General features: G+C 43.7%; 1 protein-coding gene across 7 annotated transcripts in view; it reads right to left on the reverse strand.

Moving 5' to 3' along the window:
- The window catches only part of ADAM23 (ADAM metallopeptidase domain 23), a 215,704-nt gene that overhangs the window by 122,828 nt on the left and 68,484 nt on the right, over nucleotides 1-24,392 (reverse strand). For all 7 annotated transcript variants that reach the window (XR_012656623.1, XM_075069983.1, XM_075069981.1 and 4 more), the window contains exons 4-6: nucleotides 9,293-9,356; nucleotides 4,966-5,048; nucleotides 3,443-3,506 (exon numbers count right to left, since the gene is read on the reverse strand). Coding sequence is in view for 6 of the 7 variants with exons in the window: in XM_075069983.1 (XP_074926084.1) it covers nucleotides 3,443-3,506; nucleotides 4,966-5,048; nucleotides 9,293-9,356 (211 nt within the window). In the remaining variant the exon portion in view is untranslated. The remainder of the gene's footprint in view (nucleotides 1-3,442; nucleotides 3,507-4,965; nucleotides 5,049-9,292; nucleotides 9,357-24,392) is intronic.

Genomic DNA, 24,392 nt, shown 5'->3' on the forward strand with positions numbered 1-24,392 from the left:
AAAGAACCCACACCCAAAACTTCCCTCCCTGAGCTCTGAAAAATCCAGTTTCCTGATTGGTCCTCTGGTCAGGTGTTTGGTTCCCTTTGTTAACCCTTTACAGGTAAAAAACATTAACCCTTAGCTATCTGTTTATGACAACAAGCTACTTAATTGTATTGAAACTTAACAGAAAGAACAGTAAGATTTCTGTCTCTTTCAACATAATTAAGGCACAGTGCTGTAAATCTATATAGGACAAAAAAAGAATAAATATATTGAAGTTTTCTCCTTTTAAAATGATACATTTCAAAGTATCACAGTTTGACATGTGCCCCATGGATCTCTGTCTTCTCTTCCTTGTCATTCCATCACTTGATCTTGTCAAATAATGCTTTTGAAAAAGACAGAATGCTATTTTTGTGTAATTCCTGAGAGATTTGTGTAAAACATGGAAGTAAAATATTCAAAAATTCAAACTGCACATGTCCAGTAAATACAACTTAGTTTAACAAACTGCCTTCCATTCCTAAGGTATCTGAAAGAACTTAACCAATCAAACAATGAGAGCAATGCTTGCAATCAAATAACTGGTGTGGACATCTTTCTAAGGTATTATGCACAAAGCGGGAGATCAGATGCCTAACTTGCACTGACTTTCAAGTTGGGTGCCTCACTGCCATTTATGGCTCTGAAAATCTCCCTACAGACATTTTATTTTGGTCAATAGAAGAAAGTAGTTTTATTAAGAACAATACTCTTGCCCAAAACTATCCTCTATGCTCTTTAAAACTTCCACCTGCACACACAGAGGTGGCAGAGGAGATATTTTAAAATCTTCCATAAATTACAGTGATTGTACAAAGTCTAAAAATAACCCTAATTATTTCTCTTCACTGCCTCAAGCTCTGTACTGCAGTGTCAGCATGAAGTGTGAAATTCTATTGTCCTAGGAGAATAATCTCCCAATTGTCTGTCTCCTAATTAAGAAGGGGTTACTAGATCCCCACAATGGTGAACTTATGGTCAGTTTTCAACCAATAGCCAGTGTCATACATAGGTTACAATTAAGTACAATATGTAGCTTTGTAACAAGGAGCCATCCAGCTGCCACACTGAATGGTTCCTAAATTATTTTCCAATGGACTATCTGTGACATTGCACTTCATATGATTTTATGAAATATGCTACTGAGTGTAACTATAATGTAACTGGAATATGCTTCATGCAAAAGGTCTCTTGTAAGGTACCATTACAAATCTTATAATTATGCAGAGTGTGGGCCATTAATGGTGGTTTGGAATCTCAATGGCTCCCATCAACTAGGACAATTGGTTGTAAATGGCTCTATTTACTTGCAAGCCTTCCTGTGAGTCAGGCCAGGACGAATGACGGCTTGGGGTCTCATAGGACATGTGACCATGACACCCGGTACTGGAATACATCTTAAACCTGGGACTTTTCCATTCAGAGAGAGAGGTGGGGACCCAGAGAGACAAAAGATTCCCGTCTTGTGCCAAAGCTATATAATGGGTGGAACAGAGCAAAGGAGGCTGCAGTCATGAGAAATCCTGTAGCTACCACCGAGCTAGAACAAGGACTGTACTAGGGGAAAGCATTGGACCCAGACTAGGAAGGAGTCCAGTCTATGAAAGAAACTTATTGAAACATCTCTGAGGGTGAGATTTTATCTGTAATCAGTTTCTTAATGCAGTGGTCTCCAAAGTGGGGTGCGCAAGAGGATCCTTTGGGGTGCACGGCAGGAGGAGCGCCACCAAAGCAGTGCCGCTTTTTTTTTTTTCTCCCTTCAGCAGTTCGGTCTGGAGTCCGAGCGGCTTTTTTTTTTCTTCCCCCTCCCTTGGCAGTTTGGCCGGTAGTCCGAGCAGTTTGTTTGTTTTGTTTTGACAGTTCGGCCAGGAGTTGGAGGTGCATGCTCATAAAAATTTTACTGATGGGGTGCACAATCAAAAAAGTTTGGAGACCACTATCTTAATGTATTAGGCAGGTTTTTGTTTTATTTTGCTTGGTAATTTACTTTGTTCTGTCTGTTATTACTTGGAACCACTTAAATTCTACTTGTTATACTTAATAAAATCACTTTTGCTTATTATTGAACCCAGAGTCAGTGACTAATACCTGGGGGAGCAAACAACTGTGCTTATCTCTCTATCAGTGTTATAGAGGACGGACAATTTATGAGTTTACCCTGTATAAGCTTTATACAGAATAAAACAGATTTATTTGGGGTTTGGATCCCATTGGGAGCTGGGTGTCTGGGTGTTGGAGACAGGAACACTTCTTAAACTGTTTTCAATTAATTCTGCAGCTTTTTGGGGACGTGGTTCAGACCTGAGTCTGTGTTTGCAGCAGGCTAACATGTCTGGCTCAACAAGACAGGATACTGAAGTCCCAAGCTCACAGGGAAAATGGGCTCAGAGGCAGTGCCAGCACATCAGGTGCCCGTCCCAAGGGGGTTTCTGTGACCCAACTCATCACACTATCATTCTAACTAGGATTAACATTACCTGAAGCATCTTTGGGCTGGAAGTCACAACAGATCATTCAAAAGATATTCAAAGAGTGTATTACCCTATACAGTACTCTCTGAAAGTATTACTTATCATACAAAGACTAACGATCTTGCAGTTCCTTTGTGGGACTCTGTTGTCGTGTTCACTGTTACCAAGAGAGATTTTAAAAGAAACCAGTTAGAATTACATCACTTTGTGTAATTTATCATGCCCTGATAAGGTGCCAGGCAAGATACAAAGCCTGAAAATCCTCATTTTGATGTCTCTTAGATACCTAAAACCCCAGGATGTCTCTTGGAAATCAAATGCAAGTGCAGAAGTATCCCAAGGGAGAAACATTCCTGGTCTATTGTGCTGAAATTTTGTAAACTAGCCTTTGAAGTATAGTCAGCTCTGTTTACATCAATGCCTTCAGGAGCAACCGTACGAACATACTATACTTGAAGAGAGCCACAAGTTAAGTAGAACAGGTTCAGAGTGTGAATAAGATATTTGGGTAAATATATTCTTGATCCAATTTATTCATCTATTTGTATCAAAGTCACTACATACAGACACTACAATCCTCTGTGATAACTACCCGGCTGTGGCACTCTGTATAGAGTGTCTGACGTCAGCTCCAAAACATAGGTTTTCAACCAAGTCAATGAAAGGATCAAATTCACTAGCTCAGACAGTAGAGGAAATTGGTTAACACTTTTATAGACCACAAATCATTCACCATGGGAATATGCCCTTAGACGCCACTAACATGAATGGCCTATTCCCAAATCTAAAGTGAATTTAAGATTAGAAAATTCAAGTTAAAACATGGAAATAAAAATAAATCTTTAATAATTCAGATTTGCAAGTTACTTGTGAGAAACATGCTGACATTTAGGCATCCCTGTAACAAACAAAACCAAAAAAATTACAAAGCAGTATAAACTTACTGTACTGTGGGTCAAATCCATTGGTTCTATGAAGTACACATAGGTGCTATCTTCAAACATGCCACTGGAACATTAGAAAGAAAAAGGAAGAGATTTAGGACCAATATAAGTACTAAGGAATAATTGTAATCCAACAAATGGTCTCTGTTCAAATAAATCCAATTGTACTATTTAAAACTAGTGAACAAGCCATCATAAAATATTCCAGTGGCAACTGGCAAAATATAGTAGTGATGCACATCTGCAAAATCAATTTTCTGCTAAACAGGATCCTTGGTAATAGAATACTTGACACAACAATGGAAAGAGTCAAGATCTGATCCTGGTAGTTCCTAAAACACCAATTAATATGCAGAAGACAACAAACACAGCTAAGTTATAGACACATAATCAACAAAGAACTGCAAATGCAAGTAAATATCTTACATTATTTACTTACATCATAAATAATAATCAAAAGACTGATTTTTCAAAATTATAATTCCTGGTATGACTGTAGTGGAATCACAGTAATGCAAGATTTCTCAAACTTCATTGCACCGCAACCCTTTTATGACAAGAAAAAATAACTGCATGACCCCAGAAGGGAGGACCAAAGCCCAAGCCCCATGGCCTCGGGCAGGGGGCCGAAGCCCAAGCCCCACCACCTGGGGTAGGAGGACCAAAGCTTGAGGGCTTCGGCCCCACTACCCAGGAATGAAGCCCTTGGGCTTCGGCTTCAGCTCTGGATGTTAGGGCTCTGACTTTGGCTTCGGTCCTAGGCCCAACAAGTCCAACGCCAGCCCCTGCAACCCCATTAAAACAGGGTTACGACCCACTTTGGAGTCCCAACCCACAGTTTGAGAACTGTTCTAGTAATGTGAAGAGCTGAAGTCTGATTTTTGTTCATATTTATGATCTCTTTTATGTTTGAATCAGCCACCTTGATTAATTTATTTCTAGGTATTTATAATCTGCAAGGGTTTCGCTAGACTGCACCAAAAATTTCTAGTATCCCTGCTGCTTAAAAAATGAATTAATAGCAGTGGTTAAAGCCAGGTATACAGAAGGTAGGCTCTGTACTGTACAAGCTTCCCCACTTTGTCTTGCCAATGCACCTCAGTCCTGACACAGAACATTTCTACTATTCCAGTCCTGAACCTGTCTTGAGGAAGAAACCGAAGAACTAAAGGGAACAGAAAAAAAAAACCAAAACATACAGAGAAGCCATCAACCAAAAGCTAAAATCTATAAATAGGGCAAAGGATATAAGCAGTTTAAAAAACTGCAATCCCAATGAGAAACTCCTTAGCTGAGCACGGTCAGGAAGGCGTTCACAGAGAATACTTTAGAGGAGTCACTGAGGTACTAGCCACTATTCTTGAAACAAGACTGGTCTGCTGTACCTCAGGATGCCAAAAATCTTTGAAAGCTTGAAGAATTTTAGTCTGTCTCATGCCAAGAAGATGAGACCCAAGGACAGGAATCCAAGAGTAGCAAGCAGTTAATATAGTCTCTTTGGAGGAATGAAGATTTGCACTCACTTAAGTCCATTACATGTTGAAAGGGCAGCTTTGGAGTTCTGGACACCTCTAATGTTTCCATGATAGTAACAGTGCTCTCCACCCTAAAAATGTTAAAGAAAAAAATAAATACATTAAATTATCATTTAATTCTAACTGAAAAATGGATCCTACACACCAAGTAGAGAAATTTCAAGGAAAGAGTCTGTTATGTTAACGATCACTGAGTCTCCTCATCACTAATAAGGGGTAAAATATACTGTGTCTAGAAAAAAGTACATTACTTATTTATATATGGCTTCCAGCCATTGCAAAGGTTGGTCTTTCCTTACTTAAACTCACAATGCCATTAATTATTTTGTTTCCTTAAAGAGCAATTTCCGTTTCAAAAATTAATCTTTAGCTGTGGTATTATTGGGGTCCATATTTAGGATTTCTCAGTGATAGCCAGATCAAAACTGTTGAAATTACGATTACTTTAAAAAATAAACAAACAAACAAACAAACACTAACCCACATAAGCTCTGCCTGGAATCTGAAAGTCAAATTTAAGGCTGTTTTGCTAAAAAGTCTTCAAGAATGAAACTGTATATAATGGGAACTTTAATTAAACAATATGGTTGTTGATGCATGACTACGGAAGAAAATCCAGATCAAAAACTCAGAACTTTATATTCTCTACTATGCAAACTGAGGTAAACAGGAGTAAAAACTTGATTTTGCTACATAAAAAGATGTGATTGTAAAACAAACAAGGAGCAGATCATTTGACTAAGACGATGATATTTGTACATATCAGTAGACAATACCGAGACAAAACCTAGACCTTAAATAAAATATATTAGTAAAGATCCACAAGTATGTTGGGCACTTCATAGACAGATATGAATGCAAAGTCCATGTCTCAGAGAACTTACAGAGTAAATAGTTAACCTTCACACACCAGGGGAAGCAAGACAAGAAATGACTACATGAGCTTCATCCACGACAAATTTGTTCTGTTCTCCTTCAGCTCTGCCATAATCATGGTGAAACAGCACTATTTCTTCAATTTCATTGATGAACATGTGCACAGTTTCAATCACCTATTTTGCCACCATCTACTTCCTCTCACACACACAGAACTTTTTTCCCCATAAGAAAATTTCTGAAAATTTTTTTTAGCACTTCCTGACCAGCTCCAATTAGGACACAGTTTTAACTACACTAATGCATACTACTAGTTCCATAGGAGCACTGCCTCATTCCATGCACAGAATGGTGCTCTGGAAATGAGGCACTTCTACTGTCACTGTTCAAAGACTGGATCCAGGCCTCGTCCATGGCATACCGTATAAAATGTGTGGACAGATTGTGCTTGCCCCTTATTTGGGTGCACAGTGACGGGGAGGATGTAAGAAGTTTCTTCCCAAATTTGCAGGGTCTGAATAAAGGCAAGATAAAATTGAGTAATCTTAGCTGGAAATTAAGACTTTTTATTATTTGATAATATCATAAACTATGGGGACAAAAAGAAACCCCAATGAGAGGCAGAATGACATAATAAGCAAGAGGGAAATACGGGAGTCAGCAATAGAGAGAGAAATAAATGACAGAAATATTGTCAAAATATTCTTTGGTGTTAAAAAACACAGTCTCAGGAACAATATATAAATGATCTTCTTCCTTGTCCCAAATCCCTTCTATTTAATTTCTGTATGCTGTGAAAGTAGAGCAGCACTGTGGTATTAATAAAATATTTAATTTTGACCGTAAGTAGTCAAGTCTTTGAAAAGAAAAATTAAAACCTTTAGAGTAGTCTATGGATTCTCTACTTTAGGCAACTGCAAAAATACCAACAAATTACTAGAACAAAATCTACATCCCTTATCTATAGTCTGATAGGTTTAAAATCTAATTCTATCCGTATTACTGAATAGCAAAATTACTAATCCCTAAATTACAGTGAGCCACATGAGTCATTTTTTGATGGGACTGCTAAAGGCTTAAGAGACTGTTCGCTGTGAATAAGGGTGGCAGAATTTCATTTCATGTGAATAGTTCAATTCAGTAAACAAGTACAGTGCACTTGATTTTTATTATTAGAAGGCTGGCAGCAAGAGCAAACCTAGAAACCATTCAGGCCTTATACACTTACATTGAAAACATGAGTCTCAATTTAAATTTTTAAAGAGAGTGAACATGTAAGAGAAAGTGCTGAACAATTTAGAAGCTTTCAATGCCAGATCCTCAGCTAGTGCATGTCAATGTAGTTCCACTAAAGGCAATGGATTCCTGCTGATTTACAACAGTTAAGGACCTGACCTTTAATATATGTGAATGACAATCCTAGCTAAAATCAAGGTGGAAAAAAAGTGCTTGCAATAGTTTTATTGAGAAAAGTGTAAATACAGTGCAGTCACACTGCTTCTTCCAATTGTTTTAACTTACTATGTACCCTAAGGAATCACCAGGCATGAAATACTTTTTAGTGAACTGTAAACAGCAGCAGCAATTTCATTTGTATCTTGTTTATTTTGTTAAATGTTCTGTTCAGAATCTGGAACAAGTATTGCACAACCTTTACTGTGCACAATTAAGTTCATGTACTCTAACAAAATTAAGTAAATAACCATTGTTACATGACAGTTATCCATATATGCATTATGCACTGGCCTGTATTCTAGAGTTTATGGAACTCTGCTTATTTAAACAGTTCTTCCTAAGAGCTAAATTGTGATTATTTTACTCACACAAGTAGTTCCAAGAAGTTTAATAGGATTACTCATGGGAGTGAGGAGATCACAATTTGATCCTGGTTATTTTCACCCGTATAATAAAGCTATATACTGTAGTTCTAGAAAGAGATGTTTTCATCAAGATTTCACTTCTCTATATTCAAAAAGAAATAAACAGTTTGCCATTCATCAAATATATCTAAATAAGACTGAACAGATTAAAAAATCCCTAAGAAATATATTTTCTTTATTTTTGTTAATTATGCCTCGTGTGGACCATGTGACCTCAAGAGCCTTATTGGTGTTTCTAAGTCAATCAACTCGGAAAATATCCTTCAGAAAGTTTGGATCTAATTACTGCAGCATGCAAAGGTGGCCCATTTGCTGAGTCTAAAGTTCTAATATAATCCTACAGTTAGACTCATGATTCAGCAACCGCAGTGCTCATTGCTGGTGCTGCAGCTGACAGTTGCTTGAGTCTGTGTAAAAGCCAGAAGGGATTGTTTTCTTGCTTCCTTTGGCATTTTTGCCTGCTCTCTTGAGTAATGTCTTAACAAAACTAAGCAATTCCCTTGATATGCTGCACGAAATTATTTTTTCCAAGGAACAGAGTATAAATTGATACATTAGAATAAAAGCTACTATATTTGAACTCTAATTAAGATCCTCAATGAGGAGGTCAGATTAAGCAAATGGACATACAGCAACTGGACAAATAGCAACCACATACAGGGTGAAATTCACACTGGTTGTGAGGGCGTAAAAGTAAGATTTACATGTTTTGCTGTCCTTCTGGCCCTTTGAACAGAGGCAAGTTTCTTGAAAAGTGACTTGCAACTTCTACTATACTCTGGCATTTACGGCGATTTTAGAAGTCTGAGAGCTCAGTTAACTTAAACAAAGACATTCTTGCCTTAACATTTATTTTATATCCTTCCTTTCTCTCTGCTATTCTACATTCCAGTATTACAGTAATCATCCACTGTGCTATCTAAATCAAACAAAAACATACCTATTTTTGTTCCCCTGTCTCCTCAAAGAGGTCATGCAATCCTCTCTCTCCGGGGCAAAATTTATCTCTGTCCAAAGCCTATGCACTGCTTAAATCTACTTTAGCTCTAATTTGAGGACTTAAGTGATGCATAGGCTTTCTGCTGACATTCTGAAGAGGGGTGAATTTCACCCAGTATGTATTTTTCTGATTCATGATTTTATAAAAACTCTTGCAAAGAAAAGCCATTGCAAGTGTGTTTACTGACTTCCCATCACAACTTAGCCTTGCACTTTATGTGAAGTGTTATGTTTATGCAAAGTAAATGTTTAATGAAGATTTTAGTGATTGTGACCTCTAGTGTGGGAGCAACTGAAAAAATTATACTTTACGAACTGTAGCTTTCATCTTTGGCACTTTCATTTGCAGCTAATTGCCCACACTTTTTACAATTTTTCTCCTGTCATCTGCTGAAGAATCTTCATTGGATAGACAAGATCACAATTCCTTGATATATGTGGTAAATGCCTTTTGGTATTTGATAAATATTGTAAACGACACAGAAAGTTTGTGTTTTACTGCATTATCATTGTATGGGGGGAGGGGAGAATATGTCTCTGTTATTTAATACAAATAGTACCTTAGAAAATTGTGGTTTTCCATCTTCATAGTGAATCTCCACATAATCGGAGGATAACAAATCACTGTAAAAAAAAAACAAAGATTGTGTATGGTATTTCTTAAAAACAGAAAATGTAGATGTAATCACTGTAATTTTATCATTTTAGCTGAAATTCTTGAATCTTTGTTTTCTAACCTAGTAAATTAAAAGAATCAAGAAAGCTGTCTCCAGAAAATGGCTTGCTGCTGCATTTTGAGGCAAGAAAGACTTTAGACTAAGGGGAATTTGACTCACTGGCTGAATTTCCATTATGTTAGTCTTACATTAGTATGATTTCATTTGTTTTTAATGTATACAATAATTAAAATGAATATAAATTGACTCTGAGTTTTGTTTCCACTGGGTCTAACGGACCAATGTATGGTTAGTTTAATTATTGTTTTCAAATAAGTTTTATATTGTGATACAGCATGGCCAGAGGGCAGCATAAGAGTGTTAGCAGGGGGCCTTATTCCCTGCCAAGGGAGGAAGGTTTGCTTTAGATTAACTAGAACAGCTGTGTCACAAGCTGACGGGTATGAGAGGGAAGTAACCCAGGGGAAGAAACCGCTAGTCAAGTGGTTCACCACAACCCCAGGGCCCCTGGGTTGGGACCTGGAGTAGAGGGCGGGCCCAGGTCCCTCCCTCTCCACTCCCCTCCTCCAAGGACACTAGGGGAGTGATTAAGAACTGGTTCAGAGGCAAGCAATAGCGCCCTGAACCTACCCCAGAGAAGAGAAAGCGCGAGACCCAGCAGAACAGTACCGGCAATTTGCCACACGTGGTGTCAGGGGTGGGATCTGCGCGCTGGGACATAGTCCAGGGGGAGACATAACCCTCCCACCCTTAAGATGGACGACGTGGTCAAGGCCCTTATACATGCCACCGCGGCCCAGCAGGAGGCTACCAGGGTCCAGGCAACCGCCCAACAAGAGGCGACTAGATTGCAGCAAGAGACTAATCAGCTGCTGCTGAGAGTCAGGCTGCTCAGGACCGAGCCCTGCTGAGAGACCTAATAAGCCAGATGAAGACCCTTATGGAACAGAATCACCACGGGGAAGGGACCCGGACCATACGGGCTAGCCATTACTTACAAAAAATGACCAGGGAGGATGATGTGGAAGCATACCTCCTGGCTTTTGAGAGAACAGCCCTGCGGGAGGCCTGGCCCCGAGAACAATGGTCTGGTATCCTTGCCCCATTCCTATGTGGGGAAGCCCAGAAGGTCTATTACGATATGTCTGCAGAAGCTGCAGCAAACTATTCCCAGCTAAAGGCAGAGATCCTGGCCAGGTTCGGAGTGACAACGGCACTACGAGCCCAGAGGTTCCATGAATGGCGATATATGGAGGACAAGACACCCCGAACGCAGTTGTTTGACTTGATCCACCTGACCCGGAAATGGCTGCGCCCTGAAGCCCATAGCTCTGAGGAGATGATGGAGGTACTAATATTGGACCGGTATATGCGGGGGTTACCACCAGGACTCAGGACTTGGGTGGGTCAGAATGACCCCTCTACCTATGATGAGTTGGTCTCCCTCGTGGAAAGACAACTGGCAGCCCGCGAACTGTTCCAGACTCCAAGCGGGGAGACACGGCAACCCAGGAAGACAACCCCAAACCCAAGGCCCCGGACTGTCGAGAACTCTAGAAAAACTATAACCGGGAGGAACGACAGTGAGGAATGGCTCGAGGCCAGAAAGGGACCTGGGGGTTGGGAAGAGTGGTGGGGGGGCCGGCCAACTAGCCCCAGGCAGGGGGTGATAACCGGAATGAGGGGACGGTGTTATGAATGTGGGGAATTGGGGCATATAGCAGCCCAATGTCCCAACAAGGAGGTGCCTATGCAGTGTAATCTGGGGAATTATGGGGAGAGCAATGTGGCCTGATCAACCTGGTAGGGGTTACATTGACCTCACATGGATTTACCAGACCAGTAAAAATGAATGGTATAAAAACCATAGCATTAATAGATTCGGGGAGTGCTGTCACGTTGGTCTCGGGAAAGTTGGTGGGAACAGACCAACTAACTCGGGCCAAAAGCACAGGGGTAACATGCGTACATGGCACCGTGAATTTTTACCCTACAATTCCAGTACGGATTGAAATCCAGGGGAATACCACCAGAGTTTCTGCAGGAGTAGTCCCCAAGCTCCCTTATCCTGTTTTGATTGGGAGACTTCCCTGGGTTTGAGACTTACTGACCCCGATAGAGGCAGAAAGGGTAGCAACCCCCAGGTTGAGACAGAGGCAACTAAAGATAGCCTCGCCCCAATGTTTGCTGAATTTGCTCCAGAATTGTTCTCATCCCCTGGAAACCCCGCAGGGCTAGGCGAGAACGAAGGGCGGCTAAAAAGTTAGGGACCAGGATTCTGCAGCTAATCAAAAGACTTCCCTTGTGGGTAGGCGAACCCGCCCAGGAGACAAGGAGAAGGTTCGGGCCACGGAGGACTCAGAGGAGGTTCCTGGCCCAAGTGGGAGCACCCCAGGGGGAAGAGTTGAAATAGGCCCCCTGGAATTAGGTCAGTTCAGCACTGCACGTGAGACCTTGGGCAGGACCAGGCCGAAGATCCATTATATGCAAACGTGAGGGAGGAGGTAGTGGAAGTAAATGGAGTGCCTGTAGAAGGAAAAGTCAAAGGCCCAAGGCCATATTACGTGCTCAAACGTGATCTGTTGTACAGAATAGAGCAAATACGAGGGGAAGAAGTAGAGCAACTCCTAGTCCCACGGAAACACATAAGGGCCGTACTAGAGTTAGCTCACAGTCATTTATTTGGGGGACATCTAGGGGTAGACAAGACGCTGGATAGAATACTAAGAAGTTTTTATTGGCCAGGAATACGAGCAGAAGTCCAGCGTTATTGTGCCTCCTGCCCTGAATGCCAGCTGCATAGCCCCGACCTCACTTGCGGGCCCCACTAGTACCTTTACCTATTATTGATGTCCGTTCGAGAGGATAGCTATGGACATAGTGGGCCCACTAGAAAAGTCGGCACGGGGCCACCGAAACGTACTAGTCATCCTTGACTATGCCACACGATATCCAGAGGCCATCCCTTTAAGAAACCCACGTCTAAGGCAATAGCTAAAGAACTACTACAGGTTTTCGCCAGAGTGGGCATCCCTAAGGAGATCCTGACAGACCAGGGAACCCGTTTACGTCAAAACTAATGAAAGACTTATGTGCCCTGCTCCGTATACAAGCCATTCGGACCTCCGTCTACCATCCACAAACAGACGGACTAGTCGAAAGATTCAATCGAACCCTTAAAAAGTATGATCCCGGAAGGTGGTAGCACAGGATGAAAGGACTGGGACACTCTTTTGCCGTATCTAATGTTCGCTATAACGGGAAGTTCCCCAGGCGTCCACGGGTTTTTCTCCCTTTGAACTCTTATATGGACGCCACGCCACCCACGCGGATATTGGATATCGCCAAGGAGGATTGGGAGGAACAACCAACCCAGGAAAGAATATTATTGAGCATGTGACACAGATGCGAGAGCGGATAACTCGAGTAACCCGATAGTACGGGAGCATTTAGAAAAAGCACAAGAGGCACAGCGGACATACTACAACCGTCGGGCGAAAATGCGAAGATTTCAGCGGGGGAACGGGTGATGGTGTTAGTGCCGACCACAGAAAGCAAACTCCTAGCCAGTTGGCACGGACCATATGAGATAGTGGAAGCCATTGGAGAAGTGAATTATAAGGTTAGACAACCAGACCGCCGGAAGCCAGAGCAAATATACCACATCAACTTACTGAAGCCCTGGCATGACAGAGAGACGTGTCTGGTCACTCGAGGAGCTCTACCTCAGGCAGACGGCCCGCAGGAGCAGGTAAAGATATCTCCTGACTTAACCCCAGAACAACGGATGGAAGTCATTGAAATGATCCACCGGAACCAGGACGTATTTTGTACCCAACCAGGTCGAACGGCACTAGTCCAACATCATATTGTCACCAGCCCCGGAGTAAGGGTGACGATAAGACCATATCGAATACCGGAAGCTAAAAGGGAAGAAATTAGGATGGAAGTGCGAAAGATGCTGGAACTCGGGGTCATTGAAGAATCCCACAGCCAGTGGTCCAGTCCGATCGTACTAGTCCCCAAGCCTGATGGCACCCTGAGGTTTTGTAACGACTTCCGGAAATTAAATGAAGTATCCCACTTCGATGCCTACCCGATACCACGCATTGACGAGCTGGTTGATCAGTTAGGCAAGGCCAAATACCTAACCACCCTAGATCTGACCAAAGGATATTGGCAAATACCCCTGGCCAAGGATGCCAGGGAAAAGACTGCTTTTTCTACACCCGATGGCCTGTTCCAGTACACTGTCCTCCCTTTCGGACTCCATGGGGCCCCTGCCACATTCCAAAGACTGATGGATAAGTTATTACGACCCCATGCCAACTATGCCGCCGCCTATCTAGACGACATAGTTATACATAGCCCTGATTGGGAGACACACCTGGACAAAGTGGAAGCAGTGCTGGACGCTTTGCGAAAGGCTGGTCTCACCGCTAATCTCTGAAATGCGTGATAGGACTAGCTGAGGCCAAATACCTCGGGCATGTCGTAGGGAGAGGGGTGGTGAAGCCCCAATGGAACAAGGTGGAGGCAATACAAGATTGGCCTCGACCAATCCGCAAGAAGCAGGTCAGAGCATTTTTGGGTATAGTTGGATACTATCGGAGATTCATCCCTCATTTTGCCACAAGAGCGGGGCCATTGACGGATCTGATAAAAGCTCGGGGCCCCGAGATAGTGAAGTGGACAGATGCGGCGAAGCAGCATTTGCAGATTTGCGGACAGCCCTATGCTGCCATCCGGTACTCATGGCCCCAGACTTCGAGAAGGAATTCATCCTGCAGACGGACGCCTCGGAGGTGGGACTCGGTGCCGTCCTTTCCCAGATGGTAGGGGAGGAGGAGCACCCCATCTTGTACCTCAGCCGGAAGCTCCTCCCCAGGGAACAAAAATACGCTGTTGTTGAAAAGGAATGTCTGGCGATAAAATGGGCTATGGAGACTCTCCGCTACTATCTCCTGGGGCGGCGGTTTACCCTTGTGACTGATCACGCCCCGCTCCAGTGGATGCATAGGAACAAGGAAAAGAAACGCCAGAGTGACGCGGTGGTTCCTCTCTTTGCAACCTTTCCATTTTCGGGTCCAGCATAGGGCTGGAAGCCAACACGGCAACGCTGATGGCTCTCACGCCAACACTGCCTCTCGTCCCGAGTAGCCCAACCCCTTGGTGTTGAGCGGGGGGGGGGGATATGTGATACAGCATGGCCAGAGGGCAGCATAAGAGTGTTAGCAGGGGGCCTTATTCCCTGCCAAGGGAGGAAGGTTTGCTTTAGATTTAGCTGTGGCCAATTAGAGCACCTGACTCCATTAGAGCACCTGACTTCATTAGAGCACCTGACTCCAGTCATGGGATATAAACCCCTGCTTCAGTCAGACAGGGTGTGGTAGTTGAAGGAGAAAGGTTGGATTGGAGCAGAGTGCAGATTGCAGAAGAGAAGAGTTTGTCCAGAGAGAAATAGAAGGTTTGGAGGAGTGCTGCGGTGGATTGGGAAGCCCAACAGAAACCCTAGGTAAGGGGCACCAGGCTTGTATAGAAAGAGGCGAGAAGCCCTTCACAAGCTGACGGGTATGAGAGGGAAGTAACCCAGGGGAAGAAACCGCTAGTCAAGTGGTTCACCACAACCCCAGGGCCCCTGGGTTGGGACCTGGAGTAGAGGGCGGGCCCAGGTCCCTCCCTCTCCACTCCCCTCCTCCAAGGACACTAGGGGAATGATTAAGAACTGGTTCAGAGGCAAGCAATAGCGCCCTGAACCTACCCCAGAGAAGAGAAAGCGCGAGACCCAGCAGAACAGTACCGGCAATTTGCCACAATATATATTATTCATATCAAAGTAATACACAGACAGTGCCTGTCCCAAGAGCTTAAAGTCTATAGTGAGAAAAAAACATATTTCAGATTATCTGTTAACATTAATCACCCCTCTTCTTATCTATTATATTAGTTCTTTACTCAACCTTCATCTACAAACTCAAACTATTTTAGTAACTCTTTAACATTTCTTTTCAAAGCCTCTAATATCGTGGCAGGACTCAATTCAACTCAACTCAATCTCACCCTTTATCCTTTTCAAACTTCCTTGCCTGAAAACTCCTCCTCCCTCCGCAGAAGTCCCCATTCTGTCAAAGAGATGAGGAAAAAAAAAAAAAACACAGCCCTAATACTAGAGGGGATCGTGGGTATAGTGGAAACATGTTGGGTACTCCGATAGCTGAAGACTCAGCACTTGGGTGCCAGAGGGCTGGCTCCGCTCATGCAAAGGGGCTTCTGCTTCATGTAGTGATTGGGGGAGTGGGAGCGGCATTTGTCCTGGTGTTCCCAGACTGCCCTGCTGCCACTGCCCAGCAGATAAGCAGGGAACCCTAAATGGGTCCAGTCTCTACATATCTGGGACCGCTTCAATGCCCCAACTACAATGAGTTAGAGCTCAGTCCAACAAGACTTTGGGCACTTTGGCCCTGATAAAGTAAAGCACTTAAACATATGTTTATAGAACTTCTCACATGCTCAGTTATGCAAATTATGTGAAATAGTGCATCATATTGATGGACAGCATCCTGATCATCTCGCATTGTCTTCCAGTGTTAGCATCTCCCCAATGCCTGGCACATGTTCCCGCCTCACTGTGCCAGCCAACACTAACAAACAGCCTAGATAGTATCTGAGCTGTACTTAGTAGTGCTGGAGGCTCACCAATATGCACTGCAACCTTTTCGAATCAGTATGGAGAGGATAAACATAACTGTCTCTAGCAGTTTGGGTCTGATTGTACTATTTTACAGCATGACCATATTGGAAGAATCACTCTACCCCAACACCGCAGCCAAAAATTCTTTTTCGTATTGGATGTACCCTTGTTCAGTTTCTACCAAAACTCACTAGTGTATGCAATCAGCAGCTTCGCAACAGAGCTACCCTCAGTCCCTTGTTGGATGTATTACATTGCAGTGTCATTTGTTCTCCAAACTGGCAGTATTTTAACTTAGGGCATCTGTAATAAGTTTTTGCTTTCTTTCAAATGCTTGCTGTTATGGCACTGACCAGTCTCATTCCACATTCTGCCTTGAACATTGATCTATGGGCTCTGTCACTGCTGCCAAATGAGGACAGAATTTAGATAAGAAGTTTAATTACCACTCTCAGTTACGTCTGGGTGAGGCAGGTACTTGATCCAAATGTAGAGGAAGACCAAAAGGTGCCCCTTACTCCACCTGCCTCTCCTAAGCACAGCTGACTGGAATGCAGAATCTGTTCATCATCTAGGCCTACTGGCCAGAGCACTCTCTTTGCACAATATACATATGCAAAGGCTTGTAAATTCAGTTTGTAGTGTCTCAGAAACATAATAAATGAGGCTCAAACTGCAACTTCGCAGATTTTCTATACCAAATAATGTGTACACTGCAGATGTTTTGGATCTGGGCAACATGAAGGGAAGACACATTCTTGGCAAGTATGAAAGGACCTTGAATATTAAGCCAGGGAGTATTAGCTTTTCGTCATGTAATACAAAGAGTACTGTTCTTCACATATTCTACTAGCAGAGGTGCTGATGACTATGAAGCAGATTTTGTTACAAAGAAAAGCATGGATCTGTTGAATTCTAGGGCTCAACAGGAAGAGCAGTATATGCCTGAATCACATGATTCAGGCCCCATCCAAGAAAGATCAAGACATGATTCCTAATCCTGAAAGATTCATCCTTCTTTAGTGCCATGAATAGAATGTAAATGCTTTATATTCTACAGTAGAACCTCAGAGTTACAAATAACAGAGTTACAAACTGACCAGTCAACCACACACCTCATTTGGAACTGGAAGTATGTAATTAGGCAGCAGCAGAGACAAAAAGAAACAAAAAAATCAACCAAATACAGTATACAGTTAAACATAAACTACCAAAAAAAGGGGGGGGGGGCAGCATTTTTCTTCTGCATAGTAAAGTTTCAAAACTGTATTAAGTCAATGTTCAGTTGAAAACATTTCAAAGAACAACCATAACATTTTGTTCAAAGTGATGAACATTTCAGAGTTATGAACAACCACCATTCCTGAGGTGGTCGTACCTCTGAAGTTCTACTGTACTCTGAAAGGCCAGAAGGGCTGTCCTCAATGCTAAGAAATGGATGTGTTTCCTATCTGAGCTGGACCAGGTTCCCTCAGCTATAAGGTGTTCCTGATCACATCCATTTTGGTGATTTTTTATTTGGCATAAGCAACAGAGAGTCCTGTGGCACCTTTAAGACTAACAGATAAGGTGCCACAGGACACTTGCTTTTTACAGATCCAGACTAACACGGCTATTCCTCTGATACTTTATTTGGAATAGTGAATTCTGTCTTTATAGTCAGACTGGATTTCTAGAACTACCATTTAATGGACTATCAAACTGTTGGGAACCCAAACCCTCCCATTCATTACATCTGGAGAGTGATTCTAGACCTGGAGCATAAACCTCATCAGTTTCCTCGCATGTAAACTGATCTCAGGAAGTAATCCTGTGCACAAGACTATCAGACTTACCATTTGGAAAGCCAGCCTAATGGGAAGTGCTCCTGAAGCTTTGGTTGATTCAAGTGTGAATCTTGTTGGTTGTCTTCTCTGTGTCATGATCCACAGGCCTTGAACCCAAGTCCACAGGGTTCACAGGAGCAGCCATGCTCCAACCCACCACTTGGCCTGACTACTGCTTACCCAGGACTCAGAGGGCCAGACCCACTTTGAGGTTCTGCCCCGGAAGTCTTATTGGCAGAGTCCCAGAGCAGCAGACTGGCCCATTGGGCCTACTTACACCAGCAGCAGAAACAGGAAACTGTCTGAACAACTAGGATCCACCCTGCTCTGAACTGTGTGCCTTGTACTTCTTGCTCCTGCTCTGGCAGCTTGACTTCCTGGCATCCTGACCTGGCTTGATCCCTGGCATCTGACCTGTAGCTCTGATCTCCAGTTTGTCTCCTGCCTCTGGCCCCCTGGTATCCTGACCTGGCCTGACTCTGGTTACCAACTTGTGGTTCTGATCTCAAGTCTGTCTCCTGCTTCTGATCTGCCAGGAACCTGACCCAATTGACTCTCGACTCCGGTCTCATGATGATTTGTGGACCCTAGTCTGGCCACTAGGTCTGGCTGCCCATGACTCTGCCATGACAGGTTATTTGGACAATAACTCTAGAAGACCAAGCCTTGTGCAAGAAGGATGGTCCCAGCCGCACCGCCAGTCACCAGAAGCAATGGATCACTCGAACGGGCCCTCCACCTCCAGGCAGAAAATCAATCACTGCAGGCCCAAGCTGCACAGCTGATGGGGGAAACCAGCAGCAGCAGGAGTAAGTGAAGCAGCTTATTGCTGAGAATGCTGTGCTGCAAGCACCACCTGCAGTGCCCTGCCCTGAACAGGAGCCTGAGAAACCCTTGCCTGAAAGGTTCAATGGGAACTGCTGGTGGTTCTCAGGCTTCATGAACTAATGCCACATTCTGTTCCTGATTTATACCTCTGACCAGTTCAAGGTGACCTTAGTAATCAGCCTACTGACAGGAGACATTTTAGACTGAGTCTGCTGGAAGGCAATAGTCCAGCCCAGCGCTGCCATAGCCCAGACCAGTGCTTTCTTCAGTTGATATCAACCATCTTTGGTGACCCACCCTAAAGTGACTCCATCAGGGACCAGGCACAATGGCCTCCTATGTGGCACAATTCTGCAGCTTCACAGAGGATACAGAGTAGAATGAAAGCAGTGCAGTAGTTGGGCTTGCAGGAAGAAATCAAAGATGAACTGGCCTTTGTAGAGATGCCTACAGGCCTAGATACTCTTGTGGACCATGCCATCTGCATAGACAAGCAGCTGCAAGCACGAAGAGTGGAGAAAAGAGGTTTCCCTGCAGTCCCTCTACTTGTGTACTGCAACCTCACCTTCTGCATCACCTACTGAACCTATACAAGACAATCTGACTCACCAGCGGCTCACTCCTGAAGAAAAAGAATAGCACTCTCGGCGCTACCTGTGCTTCTACTGTGGCAAACCTGGCCATGTCATCTCAGCCTGCTGAGTAAGCACACCAAAGAGCTTGGGGAAACAAGCTGGTCCAGACACAGTGGGGAGAACCAACCTGATCCTTGAGGGAAGAGAATTTCCCTGTACCCTAGTCCTCACTGAGACACACACTGAGCCCCACCTAGGGGCCTCCCATTTGCTGATCCCAAGGGACCCCCGGCAGATCTCCCTCCAACAGGCCCTCATCAGTTCAGGAGCAGCAGAAAAAATTATGGGTGCCACTACAGCTCAGGCTCTACAGATTCCCCTGTGACACAAGGCCATGCTAGATGTGATTTAAACTATTGACGGCTCTCCACTGTCCTCAGATCCAGTTGCGGTGGAGTCTTTTCCGCTAGAGACCATTATTCAGGGACACAGAGAAATAACTCAATTTGGCATGATCGATTCCCTCCATTTTCCCCTGATCCTTGGCATCTCCTGGCTAAGCCTTCACAATCCCCTCATTTGTTGTTGTGATAAATGAAGGGGGAGTAGCTCCCTTTTATGGACACCCAGCCAGACAGTTAGCTACAAAATCCCTATTAGTAGCTGTTCTCTACGTGCTTTATCTGTAAAGGGTTAAAAAAGCCCACAGGTAAATGGAAGGGAGTGGGCACCTGACCAAATGAACCAATGGGAGGGCTAGAACTTTTTAAAATTGGGAAAAACCTTTCCCTTTGTCTGTCTGTCTGTTCTCTGGAGAGAGGAGGCATAGAGCAGCAATGCTGTTAGAAGTTATAAACCAGGTATGAAAAATCATCAAATCATACCTAGGAATTACTCATCTGAAACCTCAGACATGTAAGTAGATCAGGGAATGTCTAGGAAGACACGATTAGGTTTCTCTCTTATTTCCTTATGGCTTGTGGACTCCTCTGTGCTAACCCTCAAATGCTTTTGTTTTGCTTATAACCATTAAGCTGGACTTCAAGAAAACCATTCTTGAGACTTAATTATTATATTTTCTCTTTTAAAATCTAGCAATAGCCTAAGTTCCAGATGTATTTTTTTTCTTTTTGTTTTTAATAAAATTTACCTTTTTTAAGAACAGGATTGGGTTTTTGTGCCCTAAGAGGTATATGCATATGTTGTTTAATTAGCTGGTGGCAACAGCTGATTTCCTTTGTTCTCTTTCTCAGCTCTTCCCTGGAGGAGGAGTGAAAGGGCTTGAGGGCACCCCACAGGGAGGAATTCCCAAGTGTGCCTTCCTGGGTCCAAAAGGGTTTGTTTGTTTTTTTAAACTTGGATGGTGGCAGCATCCACCCATCCTAGGTCAGAGAGAAGCTGTAATCTTGGGAGTGTAATACAAGCCTACAGTGGCCAGTATTAATTTTTAGAATCCTTGCGGGTTCCCACCTTCTGCACTCGAAGTGCCAGAGTGGGGAATCAGCCTTGACATGGTGTCAAGAACAAAAGGTCACTTTCCCAACAGAATTCTACTGACATCATGGTCAGGGTTCAGTGAGTGCAGCACCTAGGCTCAAGCAGGATCAAGTAGGTTTAGTCACCTGCCCCCTCAACTTCCACAACTATGCTGACATCTTTGAAAAGAAGAATGCAGAAAGCCTCACCTCACATTGAAACTATGATTGCCCCATAGAACTCCAACCAGAGGAGAAGGTGGGGTTTAGGTAGACATATGCAAAGTCAGAGCCTAAACTGGCAGTATTGCGAGAATACCTCCAAGAGAACCTGGTGTGATGGGTTAGATCACAGAAACCCCCAGGGAGCTGCCACCTGATGTGCCAAGACTACTTCTGCCCCTGCTTTCCATGCCAGCTCGGGACCTCAGCACCCTGTTTTGCTGAGCCAGACACTCCCGTCTGCTCCAACACAGACCCAGGGTCTGAATTACTTGCCTCAAACCTGCAGGCTTCACTGAAAGCAGCTTACAGAAGCGTTCTTATCTTTCACACTCAAATGCGCAATTGCCAATGGGGTCAAAACCCAAATAAATCTGTTTTCCCTGTATAAAGTTTATACAGAGTAAATTCATAAATTGTTTGCCCTCTATAACACCAGTAGATAGATATGCACAGCTGTTTGCCCCTGCCCCCACCCAGGTATTAACACATACTCTGAGTTAATTAATAAGTAAAAAGTGATTCTATTAAATACAGAAAGTAGGATTTAAGTGGTTCCAAGTAGTAACAGACAGAACAAAATGAGTTACCAAGCAAAATAAAATAAAACACGCAAATCTAAGCCTAATACAGTAATACAATTGAGTACAGATAATAGCTCACCCTGAAAGATGTTTCAATACGTTTCTTTCACAGACTGGATGCCTTCCTAGCCTGGGCACAATCCTTTCCCCTGGTACAGCCCTTGTTCCAGCTCAGGTGGTAGCTAGGGGATTCCTCATGATGGCTCTCACTTTGTTCTGTTCCACCCACTTATATATCTTTGGCATAAGGCAAGAATCCTTTGTCCTCTCTGGGTTCCCACCCCCTCCTTCTCACTGGAAAGACGTCAGGTTAAAGATGGATTCCAGTTCAGGTGACGTGATCATGTCACTGTAAGACTTCATTACTCATTTGCCAGCACCCACGTATAGAGGAAGACTTACAGGTAAAACAGAGCCATCTGCAATCTATTGTCCTGGTTAATGGGAGTCATCCAGATTCCAAACCACCATTAATGGCCCACACTTTGCATAATTACAATAGGCTCTCAGAGTTATATTTCATATTTTTAGTTTCAGATACAAGAGCGGTACATTTATACAAATAGGATGATCACACTGAGTAGATTATAAGCTTTGTAATGATACCTTACAAGAGACCTTTTGCATGAAGCATATTCCAATTATATTAGCATATTTTATAAAATCATATAGAGTGCAATGTCGCACCTGGCCCCAGGCGCTCATCCACAGGTCAACCTCACCAGCCAGTGCCCCAGTCCTTTTCATACAAAACAAGTACAGCAGCCTCTGCTTCTACTGAAACAGTTACCCACTACCTGCAATCCCTGAGTTGTTAGACAGCCTGGAGGCCACCCATACAGTCACTAACCTGGATCTCCGGGGAGCTTAGTTTCTTCCATATCCAAGAGGGTGATGAATGGAAGACTGCCTTTTACACCTAATACAGACACTTTGAATATTTAATCAAGCTGTTCAGTTGACTAATGCGCCCGCAACATTCCAGCACTTTATTAACAGTGTGCTCTAGATCTACTGGACCAATTTGTATTGGTATACTTAGATGATACATTGAGCTTCTCAGATTATCTGGACCAACACACCACTCACATCCACACAGTCCTGGAGAGACAATGACAACATGGTCTCTATGCTAAACTCAAAAGAGTGTGCATTCAGTCAGACCTTGACTGAGGCCTGGTCTACACTACGCTTTTATACCGATTTTAGCAGTGTTAAACCGATTTAACGCTGCACCCGTCCACACAACAAGGCCCTTTATATCGATATAAAGGGCTCTTTAAACCGGTTTCTGTACTCCTCCCCAATGAGAGGAGTAGCGCTGAAATCAGTATTACCATATCAGATTAGGTAGTTGGCCGCAAACGACGTATGGCCCTCGGTGGTATCCCACAGTGCTCACAGTGACGCCTCTGGAAAGCAATCTGAACTCAGATGCACGGCATGTAGACAGGAAAAAGCCCGCGAAACTTCTAGAATTTCATTCTGTTGCCCACATGGGAGCTCTATCACGCACGGGTGGCATAGCAGTCCAAATCCAAAATGAGTCCGCTGGACCGTATGGGATATACTGATCTGATGCTTGTAGGAGAGACAAATTTTCGTACTCAGAGCTCCGTACAGAAGACAATGCCAAAGCATTTGAAAAATCGAGGCTATGACTACAGAGGTCCACAGCCACACGTAGCAGCCCAGAGCACCCCATGACACGCACAAGATGACAGAACAAACAAATAAACCATCTCTCATCTCAATTACAATGCATTGCAGACGTGCAATAGGATGGTAACCATCTCTGCTGACCCGCAAAGCAATGCATCTGCTCGTGTACACTGCATCGCGTCTGTCACGCATCCAGTAGACATACTGGTGACATGACAAAAGGCAAAACGGGCTCCATGGTTGCCATGCTATGGCGTCTCCCAGGGCGATCCAGGGAAAAAGAGCGCGAAATGATTGTCTGTTGTTACTTTCACGGAGAAAGGATTGAGTGACGACATTTACCCAGAATCACCTGCGACACTGTTTTTGCACCATCATGCATTGGGATCTCAACCCAGAATTCCAACGGGTGGGGAAGACTGCGGGAACTATGGGATAGCTATGGGGTAGCTACCCACAGTGCAACGCTCCAGAAATCAACGCTAGCCTCGGTACATGGACGCACACCACCAAATTATTGTGCTTTGTGTGGCCGCGTGCATTCGACTTTATACAATCTGTTTTACAAAACCGGTTTATGTAAAATCGGAATAATCCTGTAGTGTAGACACACCCTGAGTTCCTGGGTTTCATCCTGTACCCAGAAGTAATCAAGCTGGATCTGCGCAAACTCCAGACTGTCCACGACTAGGCAGCCCCCTGAAATGCGCATAGCCTACAACATTTTCTAGGCTTTGCAAACTTTTACTGAAGGTTTATCTCAAATTTTTCAAAACAAGCCTAGCCCCTCACTATCCTACTCTGGAAGAATGCCCAGTTCTACTGGTCGTCCAAGGCACAGCATGCATTGGAACAGATGATGCTTGCCTTCACCATGTGCCTTGCTTCAGTAACGGCCCACCCACACACTACAACAGTTTTCATCGTGGAAGATGATGTCTCTAGCATAGCAGTTGGGGCAGTCCTCTCCCAGAGGCATGGACACAAGCAAATACTGCATCCCATCACCTACTACTCCAGGAAGTTTACTCCTTCTGAGCGAAGCTATGAGCTCTTGGACAAAGAGCTCTTGACAATTAAGACTGCTTTTGAAAACTGGTGACACTTCTTGAAAGTGGCC

Source organism: Chelonoidis abingdonii, chromosome 10, assembly GCF_003597395.2.
Source record: "Chelonoidis abingdonii isolate Lonesome George chromosome 10, CheloAbing_2.0, whole genome shotgun sequence".
NCBI lineage: Eukaryota > Metazoa > Chordata > Testudines > Testudinidae > Chelonoidis > Chelonoidis abingdonii.